The sequence below is a fragment of the Melozone crissalis genome, unplaced genomic scaffold, assembly GCF_028551555.1.
Source record: "Melozone crissalis strain CALT ecotype California unplaced genomic scaffold, PUWL_Pcris_2 ptg000002l_1, whole genome shotgun sequence".
NCBI lineage: Eukaryota > Metazoa > Chordata > Aves > Passeriformes > Passerellidae > Melozone > Melozone crissalis.
Genome location: NW_026535780.1, coordinates 10,835,039 through 10,853,572, shown reverse-complemented (window position 1 = coordinate 10,853,572; position 18,534 = coordinate 10,835,039). Strand labels below are relative to the sequence as shown.

The following is an 18,534-nucleotide window of genomic DNA, read 5'->3' as shown; positions in this document are numbered from 1 at the left end:
CCGCGCCCCCTCCCGGCATCCCCCGCGCGGAGGGAGGCCCGCGGAGCCGGGCGCCATGGCCGCGTACCTGACGCACCAGCAGAAGGTGCTGCGGCTGTACAAGAAATCCCTGCGGCACCTCGAGTCCTGGTGCATCCATCGGTGAGGCGAGGGGAGCCGGGAGCGCTGGCCGCGCTCACATCGGGGCGCTCAGCCCCGCGTTGGCTGGGCCCGGGCTGTGGGTGGTTGTTTTCCTCCTCACTGTGCGTGACCTCTGTCCGTAGGGACAAGTACCGCTACTACGCCTGCCTGCTGAGGGACCGCTTCGACAAGAACAAGGATGTGAAGGACATGGTGAAAGCCACCGAGCTGCTGAGGGCCGGCGAGGAGGAGTTCTGGGCCAACCAGCACCCACAGCCGTACATCTTCGCCGACTCCCCCGGGGGCATTGCGTACGAGCGATACGAGATGTACAAGGTGAGACAAGGGACAGGGGGACAAGTGACTCCCAGCCGCTCCTGCTGGGCGCTCCTGCGCCGGCTTTGTGTTTGGTGTCACTTGATGTGGACAGGGCCGCAGCTTGGCTCGCTGGGTCACTTCACCGCTCTATGAACATCTTGTCTTGCTGCTTGTGTGGGAGGAGCTGCTCTGCTCCTTGAAAATGGAGTTTCTTGATCAGTTCGAACATTGGGATTTTTTTCTGAGGATAATCATCTGCTTTTTGCCAAGGGGGTCAGGCTGATGCGGGAAAGGAGCTGAGCTGGGGAAGTGAGCAGTGCCCAGGGAGTTCTGCTGCCTCCCCAGCACAGCCTGGGCTCCTCTGGTCGGCTCAGGTGTCACCTTGGCTGTGGGAATTCATTCAGTCTTATGGCTCTTCCAGCATTTGAGTAGTGGTACAAGTTTCCATTTCCCTTCATGTGCTGCCGTGCCAGATTGTGCAGTTTGTGTGCTGCTGTGTGACAACAGCACTGCCTGGAAATAGAAGCCTTATGTTTAGACTCTTTAAGACACTTCTACAGGTATTGACCATCAAGATTATTTTATTTAGTAGCAAAAGTTCCATAGAAAAACACAGGGACTTTGTTTTTTTGGCATCATCTTTTTAATGCATTAGAAGTTAATACTGACCTAGAGACTGCTTGCACCCATTTCCTCCAAAATTTGAAAAAAGTGCTGGCACAAGACTGGATCTGGTCAGATCTTTTTGCATATTATGCCATGGGAAAAAAAACCCATAGATTTTCCAGGGGCAGGATAAAGAATATATGAGTGAGAATAAAAGAGAAGAACTTATTTAAACTGGTGCCAAGGTCAAGGGCCTGAGCAGTAGTAGAGATAATAGTGACAGAGAAAAAAAGGCAGCTGAGCAATAAATAGTCAATATTAGTCTTCATACAGAAACACAGACTGGGTTATGCTTTCTTTTCCCAGTTTGGTGGGCTAAAACTGTCTTCACAAAAGGGCTGTCACAAGGCTTTGGCTGGTTTGTGTATCAGTGACCATCCATTGTGGATGCTGCTCCAAAATGTAGTTTTTAGAACTCAGGCTGATTGCTGGTGTTAATTGGAGTTCTCTGTGTGTGGATATTTTACTTCAGCAGCTGTTCTGTTTCCATTCAGTCAAAGGTTTGTTCTGTGATGAGAATCACAGCAGGAAAAGTATGAATATCACTATAAATGTATGATGGTACTGGCACAGCTTTTTTTTTTTCAATTGGGTGTTTTGGTGGGATTTTGTTTTTTAATCAGTGTTCCTTTCTTTAAAATGTAAACAATTAGTTTTTTTTTAATTGCTGCAAAATTCTAAATTTTGTTTTTTTCCCTTGACAGAAGGTCTTAGAGGTCAGACCATTCTCAAGATCTTAAAGGCCTAAGAAACTGCTCATTTTTTAGTAGTTGTAGATAAGCAGAAACGAGCTGTGGTGTTCTGTCTTTGTCAAGTAAAACAAATCAGTAGTTGGAGAGAAGGATTCCTCTCACCTGCTGGCTTTGAGAGAAGGAAGGGAAGAAATCAGATCTTCTCCTCCACCAACTGGAATTATTTTGAGAAGTTTAGAGTAAACTGAGATGACCTGGGACTTGTTTTGGAATGCTGTGATTTAAGCAAGTCACTGTGATGTCTTCCTGTGGGTCAGGATAATGTGTGAAAAGTTCTGCCCTCTGCCCCTGCCTTGAGATAGTCAGGCAGCTCTTGAATGGTCTTTTTATGTAGCCCTTCAAAATGGGGAAAAAACCTAGGGAGTAACACTGGCTTCAGCTTTTGTGTTTCATTCTTCTGCATGTGTGTACAAATGTGATTTCATATATAAAAAATAGTATTTTAAATGATATTTTTCTTCAACAGCTTCCTGAATGGTGCTTGGATTTCTGGCACCCATCTGAGAAGGCAATGTACCCTGATTACTTTGCCAAACGAGAGCAGTGGAAGAAGCTGCAGAGGGAAAGCTGGGACAGAGAGGTCAGTGCTTGCTCTATGCAAAGGAAAGTCTCTTTAGCACGCAGGTATCCTGTGTGGCACAGATGTGTTCTTGGAAAAATTACTGAGTGCCTGCTGCAGTCTCAGTCAGACTCTTGAGTGCTGGAGCCCTTGTCAGTGTGAAACAACCTAAAATGCCTACACATTTGGTACAGCTTCTGGAGGGTTGTGAAGGGAATTTGCTGTTAAAGCTGAACCTGCAGCCTTGTGTCAGTTAGTAGAAAGCTGTTACAGCAGTTTGGTGGGGAAAAACAAAAAAAATCCAAAGTGGGATGAAAGGAGACTCTCAACCAAAGCATTCCTCTCTGTTGCTGTGGAGCTCTGTCACTTTCTGGTTACACCTTTGAAGGTGATGTGGTGCAGTGGTCATCATTTGGGCACTGAGAGCAATTTCTGGGCCATCCTGAACTGAGAGTTGGTTGGAAGAAGTTGGTGTTCTTAGAACAGTCCTTAGATCCAGTTGGATTGTATGGAATGTGGCATTCTGGGTGGAATTGACACAGAGGCAGCCAGCACTTGTGCTGCTTAAAGAAATGGGCATTGAAAGCCTGTGAGGGGCTGCTGGTGACCTGCAGGAACAGAAGTCTCCTACTTAGTGACTGCAAAGCAGCACAATTCAGCCTGTTTGAGAGAGTCATAGTAGATGTGAACTACATGGAAATAATGACCTTTTAAGTGAAATTTCTCTTGTAAATCACTTCTTGCTCCTAGAAATTCCTTCCTAATTAGGTAGTATGAGCCTACAGTGATTACTGAGTGGAAGTTAAAGTAGGGAAACGTGAAACCTGTCAGCCAAAGGTGTTACCATTGATTCTTCTCTGTGAGAATAGAGAAGATCCAGTGGTTCTTTGTTTTGTTCACTGCCTGGGCACTGAAAATGGAAGTGTGTGTTCATGTGCTAAAGCAGCTCTGTGTCTTGTCTTCTAGGTTAAGCAGCTACAAGAAGAAACTCCATCTGATGGTCCAAAAACTGAAGCTTTGCCTCCAGCTCGTAAGGAGGGGCATCTGCCCCCCATGTGGTGGCACCATGTCACTCGCCCTCGTGAGCAGCCCATGTGAGAGCACCTTGGGTGTGGGTGGCAGCAGTCTGTGCTGCAGGCAGGTGGCACCTCAGTGTCCACCTGCTCCTCAGAGTAATAGAATAAAGCCAAATAAAGTAACAGAAAAGGTGTTTTTCTGGCACACTGCTCTTCTCTGACACACTGACACTTCACTGCCAGCTTGTGCAGGCAGCTCAGATCAGCCCCATGGCTTGGAATGTGGTACTAAATACAGGCAAAGTGTTAAAGCTGGAATTAAAGATACAGACAGCAGCAGACATGGGCTTTGGGTGCTCTTGAAATGAGGGTATTTCTGACCTTGCTGCAGGATAAAGACATCTTTCCCTCCCTTCCCTCCTCCTTAGGCTCTTGGCTGCATTTTTCACTTTCATATCAAATCTCACAAGACACAAACTTTCCTTACAACATGGAGCTTTCCTCATGGCATGGATACCAGTGTTGTGGAGCACCAGAGGAAGGTTGATCCCCACATAAACTGAACCCCAGGAAACCACTGAGCTGTTTCAGTTAACCTGCATGGGCTGCTGAGGATTGTGGCTGTTGTGTGCCCATTCAGGGGTCACAAATGGTTCTGGCAGTGTGACACACTGAAGTGGGGACAAAAAGCTGTTTGCTTCTGGTCACATTCCCAAAGCACTGGTACAACACAGGGGAAGTTCTGCTAACACTTCCAGTAACTGCCCTGTGAGAGAATAGATGCAATACAGCCACTGAGCAAAAGCTCATAGGAAAATGTGGCCCTTCAGCTGTTTTCCTGTTTTTAGGGCTAGGAGATGCAGGTTACCTAATCTGACTTCATTCTACAGTAGTTACTTGACTGTGCCCATGTTTGAGCCTAAAGATTAATATTTCTCTGGGCCCCAATTGAACAAAAAAATGGCAAAGCTTCAGCTCTTCTAAGAACCAAATGTAGCTCAGGAATAAGGCTTTAATCTGGTTGATTTTTAGACATTTTTGATCTGCGCCTTTCCAGTAAGTCTGCATGCTAAAATAGGTATGAATTTTGAAAATAAAACTCCAGAAAAACAGCTTTACATATTCCACAGCTGAAATTTTCATTCCTGCCAAGAAGCAGGATCTGTTCTCTGTCCTGTTAGTCAAAAGTAGTGATGGGATTGAGGTGTGCCCTCTTCCAGCACAGCTGTTCAGCACAGGCCTCACCTCAGGCTGGAGCTGTCACTTGGAACAAGTGCCTTCAGTATTGAAACAGCTGAGCAAAGCACTGACACCCGGGTGAGACAAGATGCTCAGCAGTACTTCAAATACAGCCACAGAGAGAAGGGGGAATCAAACCATGATCCTTCTGGAGACATTTCCAGCCAAACCACATTGGCTTTTCCTTTAACATCTTCCTGACTGTATTGGGATGGGATGGGTTAACTTCATACAGAGCAGCCCTCATAGTCCTGGGAAGGTATTAAGAGCACACCAGTGCTCCACAGCATCCAGGGTGTCCTCTTGGCATCCCCCTCACCAGTGGACTGGGGGTGGGAAAGATCTTGGGAGGGGACAGTCAGGACTCAGGAGAGCTGACCCAAACTGACCTAAGGGCCTGAGCTCGTCTCTGCAGGGCTCCAGAGGCTCTGCCAGGAGCCTCCTCCAGCACAGGCTTCCATGGGCTCTCAGCCTCCTCTGAGCATCCCTCTGTTCCAGCATGGGCTGCAGGTGGATCTCTGCTCCCCCGTGGACCTCCATGGGCTGCAGGTGGATCTCTGCTCCCCCTCGTACTTCCTTGGGCTGCAGGGGCACAGCTGCATCACCTGCAGGGGAATCTCTGCTCTAGCACCTGGAGTAGCTCCAGCCCCTCCTTCCTCACAACCTGTGTGTACACAGAGCTGTTTCACTCACACACTTTCACTCCTCTCCCCACCTGCTATTGCTGTCCCACAGCAACTTTTTCCTTCTTCTTAAATCTTTTATCCCAGCGGCGTTACCACCGTCACTGTTTGGCTCAGCCATGGCCAGTGGTGGGTCCATCCTGGAGCCGGCACTGGCTCTTGCAGTTGTGGGGGAAGCTTCTGGAAGCTTCTCACAGAAGCCACTACTGTAGCCCCCTGCCACCTGAACCTGGCCTCATAAGCCCAGTGCAGTAACAAATGGACACCTTTAGATAAAATCATTGCAGGGGCAAAGAAACCAGGCTATTGTGTGGCAACTCCAACAGAGAACAACATCCTCCCCTTTCTGCCTTCAGTGCTGAGAAAGCTGAACAAAATAAAATATTCAGGGGGAGCTGTGGGAGATGGTGCTGGTGTTGTGCTTGATAAATTCTGGCTGTGTTGACAGCAGCAATTTTCCTCCTCTGGCCTAAGGAACTGGACTGAGATGGATGCATAAAAATGCAAAGTCATCTGTGCTTCTGGCCAGGTAACAACAGCGAGGCGCAGGGAAATGTCATCTGTTACTGTTCAATGGCAATTTCCATCCTTAGCACTGCACTTCTGCTCCACTGCTACCCTGCTGGTGCCCATCAGTAAAACACAGCTTTATGCAATTTTATTTACTTGGTTTTTAATTCTCTCTTGCTTCAATAACGCGCAGATGGAACCTTCATGATCTTGAAGGCCACCACTGATATCCAATGCTGTGGAAGCAAAAAGTCTTTAAGAAGCAAAATACAGGAGTTTTTCAGCAGTTCTTTATTTATAATGTAGGCTTAAGCAATCATTACAATGTAGAAGGGAGACACACTTACAGCAATTATTTATACCAGTTTAGAACAAAAAACTGCACAGGGAGAGGTCAACTCTCAGTACAAACTAGCAACTAAACCACAATAATTTACCATTAGAAACAATTTATTTTTCAGCTGTGACACTGCTTTTACAATATGCAAAAACACAAACAATAGAACTATCCAAAGTGTTTTGTCACATTCTTTCTACATTGAATTTGGCAACATTTTATATTAAATTTTACTGATTATACTAACGTTTAAGAACTAAACAAGTGAAAAGCTGTACTTGGGTACAGTTACATCCATTTATTTCAAAGGTTTAAATAACACTTTTAACTATTGAGATTATCTCCTAACAGTTTTTGTTTATGCAAAAACCATCTCAAAGCCTCATTTGCACAATGCATCAGCTACTGTATCAAGATTGGTGGGCTACACCACAGGCACTACTGTTTATTATATTCTGTAATAAGGAGCTTGTTTTTCAAAGAAAGGAAGGTTTAATATTTTCTAAGAATCATGCTTTTTTTTTTTTTTTGCTTTTAAGCCATAACAAAAAAAAAAGTTTAGCAAGCACAGCAGTGTAAAATGTCATATAGAACACAGTGACTACACAGTTACTAGAAGTTTCACATCCAATGCAGTTATGTATTAAAGCATAAGAGGTCATGTAGGCAAGTCTAGAGCCAACAGAAATCTGCAGTGTGTGGTGGAAAGCAGCCCCTTACGTGTGTTGTTGGTGCCCTTCTGAACAATCCCGGATCCGCAAGTCTGGTGTCCCTCCACATGTGGGTCTGCTGTGGGTGGGCAGACAGCATCCTTCTGGATTGTCTGACTGGAACACGTGTCATGCCAAGGGCTCTGCACATTTCTGTCAGCTTTAGGAGACGGGTACTGCAGCAATAACTTACTTTTATTTTAAGGAAAAAGTCCAACTCTTAATGATTCTATCAATAGCGTTCCAAAAAACGTTACTTAAAAGTACAAAAAAAGAGATTACAGTGGTCAGACTCCCAGTATTATCAAAAAGCCAGTATGCCCCCCCACCCCCCACCCCTCAACCCTTTTCTTTTCGGTATTTAAGAAAAGCCAATCAACTGCCATTTAAAAGAAGTTAAGAAAAACAAGCCCCTGTATTGGAAAGAAACATTCGCAGTTTATTAGATCACAAGCTGGTTTCACCTGTCAAATTTTTTAAGTGTTTTCTCAAAATAGTTGGGCTTTCTAAGGTGCCCAGCCTGCTGGGCACAGTCAGAAAAAGGCATTTTGATAACATTTAAGATAACATTTAAGAACTCCCTGCTTGCATTTTACAAATGTTTTCACATTTATAACTGCCTTAAGCCTGTTGTCCTTGTTTGTATTCAGCGGAAGGATGAGCGGAACAAAACATGAAGGTGGAAGAACCAAGCCTACACAGTTAAGGCTGCATGCATGTGACTGAGAGTTGCTGCTGTGCAGTCAAAAAAGAAATGTGGAAAAACCCAGTTTTTAAAACACCCTACAGAAACAAAACACTGCAATCCAATATGGCTTATTCTGATGCATTTACCATGAAGCTACTAGTAATTCATCCTACTAGGCTACTTTTGTGCAACAGCATCTGCTATTTTGATGGCATCTCCCTCCCCCACTACCCCCCAATAACTCTACCAACTGCAGGTTTCTTCCTTACATTATATATTGCTTTATTGTCAATTTTTATTCCTGCTTTTCAAACTTTTTTAAATACTTAAATGACGATCCGTTCGATATAGCTTGACTTAAACTGTAATAAGTCCCATTGTTCTATTTTTTAACCTCACTATTACAAGGCGCTCTACAAAAGCTTGCAAAAAAGCCAAATTTTCATTAAATTCATTTGCTGAAGTTAACTACTCGACAATTTTTTTTCTTCTATGATTTAAAACTTTACAAAGAGAGTTATAAAAAAGGTAAATGGGATTTGGCACCTTCAGAAAAAATTAAAAGTGAAACTTAGATCAAAAAAATGCAGAAACAAAATCATTGATATTTACAAATTAAAACACCACTGAAGATTATGTCTTACTACGCTCTTTCATTTGTGTTCTCTTTTAGAGTACTTTCAGACCGTCTGTTACCGAGCATCTTAAAAAAATCACTGATTACAGATTGGAATGGATAGAGACAGATTCGTTTTCTCACAGTTCCTCCTCGGTGTTCAGCAGTCTGGCAGCTTCTCCTCTCCTAGGAAATGCGAGGCGCCGAGCGATCGTTCGTGGTCGTCTTCTTCAGCTTGACGCCGCGCCGGATGGCGTTGAGCATATCCTCGCCCTGCGGGGCATCGCCGGGGCTCAGCTCGCCGGGCTCCAGCTCCGCGGGCCCCGCGGGCGCCAGGCTGCCCAGCCCATCGCGCTCGCCCTCCTCGCCCTCCGCCTCGGGCACCGCCTGCCTCTGCTCCTCGGCGGCGCCCGCTCTCTGGCCCGACGCCGCCGGAGGGTTGGCGGCCGCCTGCCCGCTCCACGAGGGCACGCCGGCGACGGTCTGCCCACCCTCTCCTGCTGCTGGGGACTCCGGGCCCTGCTCGGGGCACTCCTCCGTCCCAGCCAGGGCACCGGGCAGCCCCCCCGGGATATCGGGGACGGTCGGCGTTTTGACGGGGATCACCGGCGTCTTGATGGGAATGGGGCCTCCGCCGATGGTGCCGCGCCGGACCGAGGGCTTGGTGGAGGGCGTCCGTCGGATGGTGGCGACGCCAGGGGTGGCCATGACCGGTCCCAGCGTGGTTGGCAGACCTGCGGTGGAAGCAGGACGCTTGGTTTGAAACATTCTGCGATAGGACTGGCTAATGTCACTGTTTCTTGGGATGGTGGAAGATTTGTCAAACTCCTGTTGTTCTGCCTCCTGGTCACCACTCACAGAGAAATAATCATAATCTGAAACTGATGCCAAAAGACAGAGTTAGGATCAAGCTGGAGCAGACAGCTGAGTCACGTCAGTAAGTCTGAAGCACGGACAGGTAACCAAAAAAGCCTGGAGTCAGTAAGAACGAAGGGAGTTTCCACCTTTAGAAGGAAGAAAGTCCAAGGTTCTGTGACCAAGATTTGATGCCTGAAGGCATCACAGCAGACCAATCCTACAGCTGCAGGGGCCCCATGGCTCTTGTGAAAGAGAACGAGCTCCATATTTGTCACTAACATGAAGATACCAAAACCTACAAGCCACGTGCCACCACTTGTAGATAGAAATACTTGAAAAATGTACTTTAGATTAGGCAAGTGGGTTCAGGGGACGGTGTAGCAGTGATTTCAGCAGCAAATTTGTTTATTTTGCAAACAAGGTAAATCCCAGCTGTCAGCTCTGAAAACTCAGCCTCAGCTTTAATAATTGTACTGGGTTCCTTCCTCTCCATGTAAGTGCTGAGGAAACAAGGCTTGAACTGCAAGCACCAAGCCTGGTCTCTCAGCTTGTTGCTGGTTCTGAAACAGGGTACAAAACCCAACACCTTACTGCAGCTTCCTAGCTATGCCTAAGTCTCCAATGCCTAAGATTCCAATGGAGTCTTTTTCCAATTACATTTCTTCTTAGGCAGGAAAATAAAAGATCACCAAGGGAAACCAAGAGCAGATTGAGAGTGCTGATGGAAAACAGCAAAGCTCATGAGTGTGCATTTGCTGAGACAATAGCTCAGAAAGGACCCAAGAAGTATTGGATGCAATACCAGTGTCATTTTACAATTCCAGGATCCTCTTTAAAATGGTGGCATCCTTAGGCTGAAACTCACTGAAGCAGTGCACAAGAAAATACAATTATTCACTAAACTATGCAGCAGTGCAGGTTTCTGTGTGGTTAATCAATCTAGGCTGCATTCCAAGCTGGAAAAATCTTCCTAACAGCAACGCCAGCCTTCCCCACCAGCTGACTACAAAGCTAGCAAGGAATAGCTGCTTCTTGCACCATGGGGTGAGTGTGTGATGGCCAGGGTGGGAATGCTCTAGAAAGGAACATGTCCTGAATGGGTACCTTGAGATGGGATCGTGTCCTCTGAACAGCACGGAGTTGTTGTCTGGGTGCTGTAGCCACTGGAGCACTGCAAGGAATCCCGACTGCTCCTCTGGGTGTCCAACTGCAGCCCTCTGGACAGAGCAAGCGCCAGCTCCTCACAGGCCTCCATCTCCTCACCCTGCTGCTTACACACAGGAGAGAGACTCGTTACACCTGGAAGGGTCAGTCACCTTCACCCGCTTTTAGCTAGCTCTCCTCCCCATCAGAGCTTGTCACCATCATAATCCTACAGGATTGAGCCCAGCCATTTGCTTGGGCATAGGAACAGATGTTTCTTTGGAGTACACTGCTCTGTGAAAGTCAGCGCCCAACAGTGCATTCCCTCCTGCCTGCATGATTCCCACCAACCACACCGGCACCACTTCCCAGATGAACACAGCATAAAGGCATTCAAACTACTGGCCGGAGCCAGCACAGCCGTTTCCTCTACACCATAGAGAGTATGTGAAATGGGAGTTCACCCTGGTGGCAGCCGACACCGTCATGCTCCGAGGTCTCTGCGGCTCCTCGGGGGTGGCGGGGGCTCCGCTGGGCGCGGCTCCGTTGGCGTCGGGCTCGCGCTTGTCCTTGCGGCGCTGCAGCGTGTTCACCACGGGCTGATCGTACGGGCCCGGCTTGGCCCAGTCCTGGGGAGAGCAGCTCGTCAGGGACAGATCCCTCAGGAGCTGGGCTCAGTCACAGGCACAACTATGCAACAGGGCAATCTTAATGCAGCAGACTGTGTGTCAAACTGCATATGCCTTTCTGAATATGGTGAGAAATTATTTTGAGGATATCAAAAATCCTCGTTTATTAAACCTATTTCCTTTATTAAAAGGAATCTAAATTTCCCATTCTACCTAAATGTTCTTCTATGAAGGTATTTAACATTTTGATACTATAATTTTATCTAAATGAAATTCCATGTGTCAAAGCCTACATTTTCAGAATTTCAAGCACAAAAATCACTGTCACACAGCAGAAGATACAGATAAATGTCCAATCAGTGATGAAACTGTTCCAGATATACACAGGTTCTAGTATTACATGCTGTTACACATGTCTTCAGTTCTGAAAAATTAGGCTTGAACAGATTTTTCATACATATTAGTGGAGCAAGTTACTGTGAATTATCTCTCAGTTTACTTACTAACTGAAATCTAGTTTATAATGATAGTCTGTACTGAACTAAGACTAACCTCACTCTGAATTACTGGTGCTAAATTTGAAACAGAAATTCCTCAGGCCACGAGGGCTGTATTCACTTGGGGCTCTATTGAGCAAAGTCCTGAGGGTGTCCAGAACCCACATGCTGCACACAAAGAGCTTGGCTGATCCAGGCCCTGTGCTGGGATGCAGAACCAGTGCTAAGCAGCAACACCAGCTGCTGCATGGGCAATCCCAATCCTAAAAGTTTTCCTTCACTGAGACAAAGGCTGCTTTAAAAATGAAAGGAACAACTAGTGCATGAGAATGGGCCCCACACCCTCCCAGCTGCCTGCTGGGCAGCCTCCCACAGCCTTCTGATGGACAATTAATGATGGACCAAGACCACACTGTGGGTTTCTTGAGGTGTCCCAATCCAAGAAATGAGAAGTGCAAGGCTGCTGAACTGATAGACCCCTTGGACAAATAGGTATTGGTTTTGTTAATTCATGTGAAACTCTGCTTTGCCTTCACAGCTGTGTCTCTGCTCTCAAAGTGTTTTGTTGTGAAACAGATTGGCAAAGTGCTTGTAGCAGAGACACATGTGACAAATGACCCTGAAGCCCCAGGACTACTATGACCACCCTGAATGTATCCCAACAGTCTCCAGCTGCTGGAGAGAGAGTAGGGGCATCTGTAACAAGTTATCTCAATTTAGATGTATATACTCAGTCCTGTGGTGCATACAGTATTATATAACCTTCCACAGGCACTTAAAATCTGCACAGCTACTGTTGACTGCACATCAGCCTTGCTGAGGATCCAGAGCAACAGACAAGAGACCTTTTCCCTTTGCTCTAGGGCAGAGTCTCCCAGGGGAACCACCTGGCAGGGATGAACTTTCAGGCTCTAGCAGAGCAGACATGTTTTGATGCCAAGTAAAATCCCTGCAGATCCAGCTGGAGCAACTGAGAGAAGATACTGCACTCTTTTTTGGTGTTCTCCCCAAGACAGCAAAACGAGTTGGGTGAGCACATCCAGGTTGTGGCAGTAAAGCTTCAGTCACCACTTGGGTTTACCTGGTGCTGAGCACCTTCTTAAACCACTCCAGCTGGATCTAGGAGAGTGGGCCTGCCTACAGCCACAGGGAGAACATCAGGGTGTCCAATGTATGGTCCCACTGAAACAACTGGATGCCCTTCATGCTCAAGTGAGCGTTTTGACAGTGCTAAATAAACTTTCTTCCCCCCTGAATAGAGCCCAGGGGTTTTCACCAATGTTTCAGAGCTAAATTATTCCTTCCTACCTAGATGTTGTCAGCTTTGGCACGTTTCAGTTGGTGCCAGAATGCACAAGGTCATTCAGAAGTACCCACAACCAGATTTTAGGTGTGATTTTCACCATGCAGTGCCCATTCAGAGTGATACCAAACAGAGCAAATCACCCAGGAATTACACGGACCGAAAGGGAGCAACAACTGCTGTGTGCATGCTGTTGGGATGAGAAGTGAGGACTGCCACAACAAAAGGAACACAAACCTTCCAGCTAGGGATCTTAGATGATGGCAACATGCCTGGCCCAATGGTGTAATAATGAACGTAGTCTGGAAGGAGGGCTGAGGGAGCCCGAGTCCACGCGCGGGAGACAGGCGGGAAATGAGGGAAAGGACCTGCACCAACTGAAGCTACGGATGGGTCACTTGATAAACTACAGTGATAAAACCCATTAGACAACTGGAAATGAAACAAATAAAAAAAAACAAAAACAGAGAAATTAATATAAACAGGATGAACACGAAAATACACTGTGACTGATGCTCTAGGGAGAAAGATCTCTGTATCTTAAATCAAAAGAAAGGAAATTCTTCAATTTGCTGCAAATAAAAAACAGAAAATTGATACAATGCTTGTGAAAAGTAAGATCACCTGAAAACTGTTATCTATAACAAATTTCAGGCATCAATCTAGCAGTCATTGTCTCCAGGCTGAGCAGCTTTTCCTTCTGTCCATGAAAGCAGCACACTGTGAAAAAGCCTTTGCAATTTAGGTACCCTGCAGACTCTGGACATAGAAACAAAACTTTTCCAAACCTGAAGGCATTTGTATTGGTGGTATTTAGTCTGTAGTGTAGCTGGACAGAGAGGAAAAGCATAAAGCCTTCAAACATGACATGTTCTGGCTGTGTGATGATATGGAAGAACAAAACAACAAAAACCAACAGCAAGGATTTACCAGATGAGAAAGGAGACTGCTATCACTTCCTCCCCCAATTTAGAGTCTCCCATGTAATTTAGTAGAGTATCCCATGTAATTTATTTCAACCACGTGTATTTTGCTTTCCTTTTTGGTAAAAAAAAACAACAAACAACCCATTAATCAGTGTAAGGTATGCTACCTAATGGGAGAGATGGGAGAAGCTACAAACAGCACAACCGGGGCAAGGTGCTTTTTGTCAGGCAACCAGCTGGGTGTGGGCAGCATTCAACAATCTCTCTGAGTAGAAAAGCTGGAAAATGACCTTTTCTTAGAAAATGACCTCTGTAAAATGCCCAATTTGTAGCTTCTCCCAGTAGCTAGTTCAATGGCAATTGTGGTTTTTATTCCAACATGTTGACTTCTAAGGGAGCGTGCAGCAGTTCCTGGTCTCATCCCCACAAAGAGGAATCCTGGCTGCATCCCATGCATGGAGGTTTTGTCGAAATGTTGCCGGGTTTGGATAACGAGCTAGTAGGTTTGTATGTCTTGGAGATGAAGTTTTTCACCTTATCTGTGGAGGCCCAAGCCCCCATGGTGGAGCCTGAGCTGACTGAGGTGGGGGAACTGCACTCGCTCACTGACTGGCAGGTTTCAGAGGCTTCTGAAGAGGCAGAGCTGGACGAGTTCTGCAGCATAAAACAGCACCGCAATGCAGGGAAGGGATACACAAGCCACCAGAAAAGAAAAAAAATCACAAACAAAAAGACAAAAAGCACATACACAGAGACACACAGGAGAGGGAAGGATGAGAGAAGCAAAGGGTTAGGATTTTAAAGATCAATTAGAAACTGCTCAAAACTATTGCTAATGTTCATGAAATCTATGAAAAAAAAAGAAGCCACTTGCTTAATGCGAGAACTTGCCACACTGCTTAGGAATGAGGGAATTGAGGCTGTGACCTCAACTCCTCATTGCAATTTCAGCATCTCAATTCTGCTGCTGTCTCAGAGCAAGAAGCTGAGGGACCTGAGGGCACCTGTGGTCCAAACATGCAATATACCGAGACAACTGATTTATACAGAAAAGCAGATCATCGGTACTTCAAAGACACAAGTTTAGATTTAAAACATGGAGTAGCAAATGTCACATTTACAGTTCTCATACATTCTGATCTGCAAAAGTGCTTGTGAAAAGCTCATCTGAGTTCAAGTATTATGGAACAGAGAAAGAAGTGATACTTACCAAAACTGGAGGTTTCCAAAGTGCATGACCTGTATGCATGTGCCTCTGCAGGTAGGATGCATACACCAAAAGCACTCTGACTCAAACCCTCCTGCCCAGCAGCCAGCAGGAAGGTACATGCACTCTGCTGAGGGCACAAGTGCTGGCATGTGCTTGCCACCTGCCTTCTCCCAACTGCTGAGGCAGAAAATACCAGGGAATTGGATGGAAAGGAAAATGCAGTGTCCACTGAACACATCAAACATTTTGCTCCTACCTAGGAACTTCTCCAATTTTCAGTGCACACCTCTATGTGCCTTTGCTACTGTCAGACCTCTACAACAGCATCTAGTTCAACTACACAAAGGCCAAGGGGAATAACCACACGAACCTTTTTACCAACTACAATGCTCTTCCACATCACCCCCTTGGAAGTGGCATCCTGCTCTGTGGGGATGTGTGTCCAGGTCCAACTGAGAGCTTGGACATGGTCACAAACACTGGCAGAGTTGTCAGGGCAGCACTGAGCTCTATTCACTCTCAGAAATTCAACTACCAAGACCAACTCACCCTTTAGTAGCCAAGGACCTGTGAAACAAATCTATCTAAGGTGCTTTATGACAGCAGAGAGAATGTGCTGTTGTATCCAGTTTGTGTACTGAAGACAGCAATTTCAAGGAATGACACATTGCAGAGGAAGGGAAATCTCACCTGCAGTAAAATTCCCCAGTTAACCTTAGGTAAGATCTGGGGTGAGTTTGCAATAGAAGGACAGCTGGGTATGAGGCAGTGTAGGGGAGCAATTTCTCCTAAAACCCACAAGTTGTCTCACTGCTCACCAGGAGCTACAGATGGGTAATTACAGCCAGCACCTGGGGAGAAGGAAATGTAGCTCTCCCAGGATGGAACAGTGTCACCATAAGGATTTTGGTGAAGGCTGCTGGGGCAGCTGAGAAGTCCACACAGTATCAGCATCTTGAGCTTACTGGTAAACTGGGATTTCAGTGAAAGTTTGCAAAGGCCGTTAAAATTTTAAAAAGCATGTAGAATGATGGAGTATTTTATAGAAATAACACTCATGCCAGCCTATGCTGACATGAGATGATCTGAAGGTGACCTGTCAAATGTGCTTAGGGTACAACTCTGCTCAGCTAACAAGGCTTGTATTCAAAGTGCAGGAAGAGATGAGGTGAAGGTACAATCAGAGGGAACAGCAACAAATGACACATAGCTGTTAAGGACAGCAGTGAAAGGGGTGTACCTGATGATGCACTGGCATGATATTTAGTGGAACTTGTCACATTCTTGATTTAATGTAACTCCTTTTACAGGAAAAAAGCCTCTAAAAATAAGAATACTGATGAAGATGAGCTGCAGTTGACTCTGCCATCAGTCATAACCATGGAGATGAGACTATTGCCTCTATCCCTAGAGAAAAATACATCATAGAAAACTAGCTTTTACACTAAACTCCAGAGTTCTGCCTGACATTCCAGGTACCTCAGCGAAAGAAGCCTCAGGAGAATACTCACACTACTGTTATGGTTTAACCAGGAAAAAAAAACAAGACAGAAAAATGCAATTACAGAAGATACTTTCTGAAACCTCCTACTTATGGCCTGAATGACCCTCCAGGGTCTGCATGCTCTGCACATGGCAAGAGAGATAGGAAGGGTCTGAGTGCCAAGCATGGCATCTCCCATGCTACCTTGTTTTCTACAGATGCCACAGGGGCGATAAGTAAAAATCTGGAGTTCACATTTAATACACAATTTGTGTTTATAAGACAGAAATTTCACAATGTTTTTTAAAGTAATGGTAGAGAGAGCTCATAAATGAGATTTATTACCAACAAAGATGCTTTTAAAAAGGTCAAAAATGCAGATTCTGAAGATGCAAAGTATTGGCAGAAAAAAAGACTGCATTTGGTGAACTTATTTTTGCAATAAAATTATTCCTCCAAAGTGAAAAAAAGATGACAAAAAGGACTCTCCCACTAATTCAGTGTGTCCATTTTCAGCAAGAAAAGCTGGACAGAGACTGAACCAAGATGCCATGGGGAAAACATCCTGGAAGCTGATGGAAATGCAAGAGGTGATGGTACAGAAACAGGGTCCCCTCATCTTCAGAAACTTGCAAGGCACAGAGGAAGGGAATCTCTGGTCTTGCTAAAAAAGGATTCCAGCAATGGAGGGGGAGGCAGAAGAATACTGAACTCCTGAAGGAAAAGCATAAGGAAAACATGACTGGCAGCAGGTCAAAGGATGTTCGGATCAGACTGGAGAGCCAGTCCTGAACGGCTGCACCCAGGTGTGGGAAACACAGACTTCCCTTCCTACCATAAAGTACATGAGGGGCTGAAAACAGGAACTGCACAACTGCTGCTTGGGCAAGGAGCCTCCAGACTTTGGAGTGCTTGTTCAGGATGCACAAGCCTTGGCACACCCACTCCTGGGAGCACACACACAGGGCAGAGCAATTTCTACTCCCCAGCCCATGCTGTGAGAAATTTGACTATCAGACCTTTTTCACCTTGCTTTAGTAGATTTCTTTTTTAAAATGACTGTTTTGTTGGAATAATTTTTTAAATCAGTTCTTCCATTTTAGCTGTTTTTTTCCCACAGCTGCAATAATGGCAGTTCTGCTCTGTTCTAAAATTATCTCTTCTGAGGAAAAGCTTAAAATTAACAGTATAAAGCTAAACTTTATGCTCTGCAGTGACAAGCAGTGCCCCAAATGTACATTTGTACAAGTGTAGCTTGGTCTCTGGTCTCTCAGATGAGCCATGGATAGTGTCCCACTGCTTGGTGTGGTATGTATAAGTGCCAGCAGGGATAGAAAATAAAGATTTTCTGAGCTACTGGACTGTACAATTTTATTGTCCATCTGCTGTCCTACTAAGCCATAAAAGGACCATGGTTATCTTGGATTACTTGCATCCTTTGTTTGCTATGTTTTCACTCAACCATGGCGTTGCTTTCTTAACCCTCTCCCATTCTCAAACAGGAGACAGAGATTCCTGGACAAGGGTTTCCCAGGACACAAAATCCCAATGATGAGCGTGGTCCAATGTCCCTCTAGAGCCAGTGGAAGATGGGCTCAGCTACTTTCAGAAAAGCTCTGGATACTGACTCAAGGTCACCTCCTGAATTTGTCTAATTTCCAGGAATCTGCCTCTGCTGACTCTAGATAAATATCTCTGTATTTATCTTTCTAGTCTGGGACAAACTATTGCGAAGCAACTTAGAAAAGGAAATTTAGAAGAAACAAATATCTGGTGATAAGTTACAGATGTGTTTCAGTTTGAACTTGATTTTTGGTTTTTGTTTTGTTTGTTTGCTCTTGGTGTTTTGTTTTTTTTTTTTCTGTTTTGGGGTTTCTTTTAAGGTCTGATTTGGAAGCATTTCTTAATTTAAATGGAAAACTGAACAGCTGTAACAATATATTTCCCCTATTCTAACTTACAGCTATTTCAAGCAATGGAATCTACTCAAAAGCAGACTCTTTCCAGCTTTATAACCTGTACATACAGAAGCAACTTCTCATTCAGTTTCCCTCTACTTCACTGTTTAAGGAAAGTGCTTTCCAGATCATTCTAACAATTAAGACTTATCTCTCTGCTGTCTGACAGCACATCAACATTTTTATCTTCATCTGCTTCTTTCTCTCCCTTTGCTTTCATCTCCATGCAGTCACAAGGAGCCTGTAAAATCCAACTGTGTAAGTGCTTCCCCACATGTTCACTTCTAATCCAGCGGATCCTACAATTATCATG

The 18,534-nt window shown here is 45.3% G+C and overlaps 2 protein-coding genes across 12 annotated transcripts in view; one reads left to right on the top strand and one right to left on the bottom strand.

Moving 5' to 3' along the window:
- The first annotated feature begins 18 nt into the window (after nt 1-18).
- NDUFB9 (NADH:ubiquinone oxidoreductase subunit B9) lies at nt 19-3,626 on the top strand. The gene is made up of 4 exons (XM_054292996.1): nt 19-141; nt 264-456; nt 2,323-2,436; nt 3,382-3,626. The coding sequence occupies exons 1-4, from the start codon at nt 56-58 to the stop codon at nt 3,511-3,513; spliced, it is 525 nt and encodes a 174-aa protein (XP_054148971.1). The 5' UTR covers nt 19-55; the 3' UTR covers nt 3,514-3,626.
- Nucleotides 3,627-6,139: 2,513 nt separating this feature from the next.
- The window catches only part of MTSS1 (MTSS I-BAR domain containing 1), a 125,202-nt gene continuing 112,807 nt past the window's right edge, over nt 6,140-18,534 (bottom strand). For 4 of the 11 annotated variants that reach the window (XM_054269902.1, XM_054269934.1, XM_054269918.1 and 1 more), the window contains 4 exons: nt 12,882-13,076; nt 10,680-10,844; nt 10,177-10,339; nt 6,140-9,095 (listed from right to left, as the gene is read on the bottom strand). In XM_054269902.1, the coding sequence (XP_054125877.1) occupies nt 8,401-9,095; nt 10,177-10,339; nt 10,680-10,844; nt 12,882-13,076 (1,218 nt within the window). In that variant the 3' untranslated portion in view covers nt 6,140-8,400. Of the gene's footprint in view, nt 9,096-10,176; nt 10,340-10,679; nt 10,845-12,881; nt 13,077-14,104; nt 14,225-18,534 lie in introns of all 11 variants that reach the window. The other 7 variants (XM_054269925.1, XM_054269942.1, XM_054269950.1 and 4 more) reach the window with 4 other exon arrangements.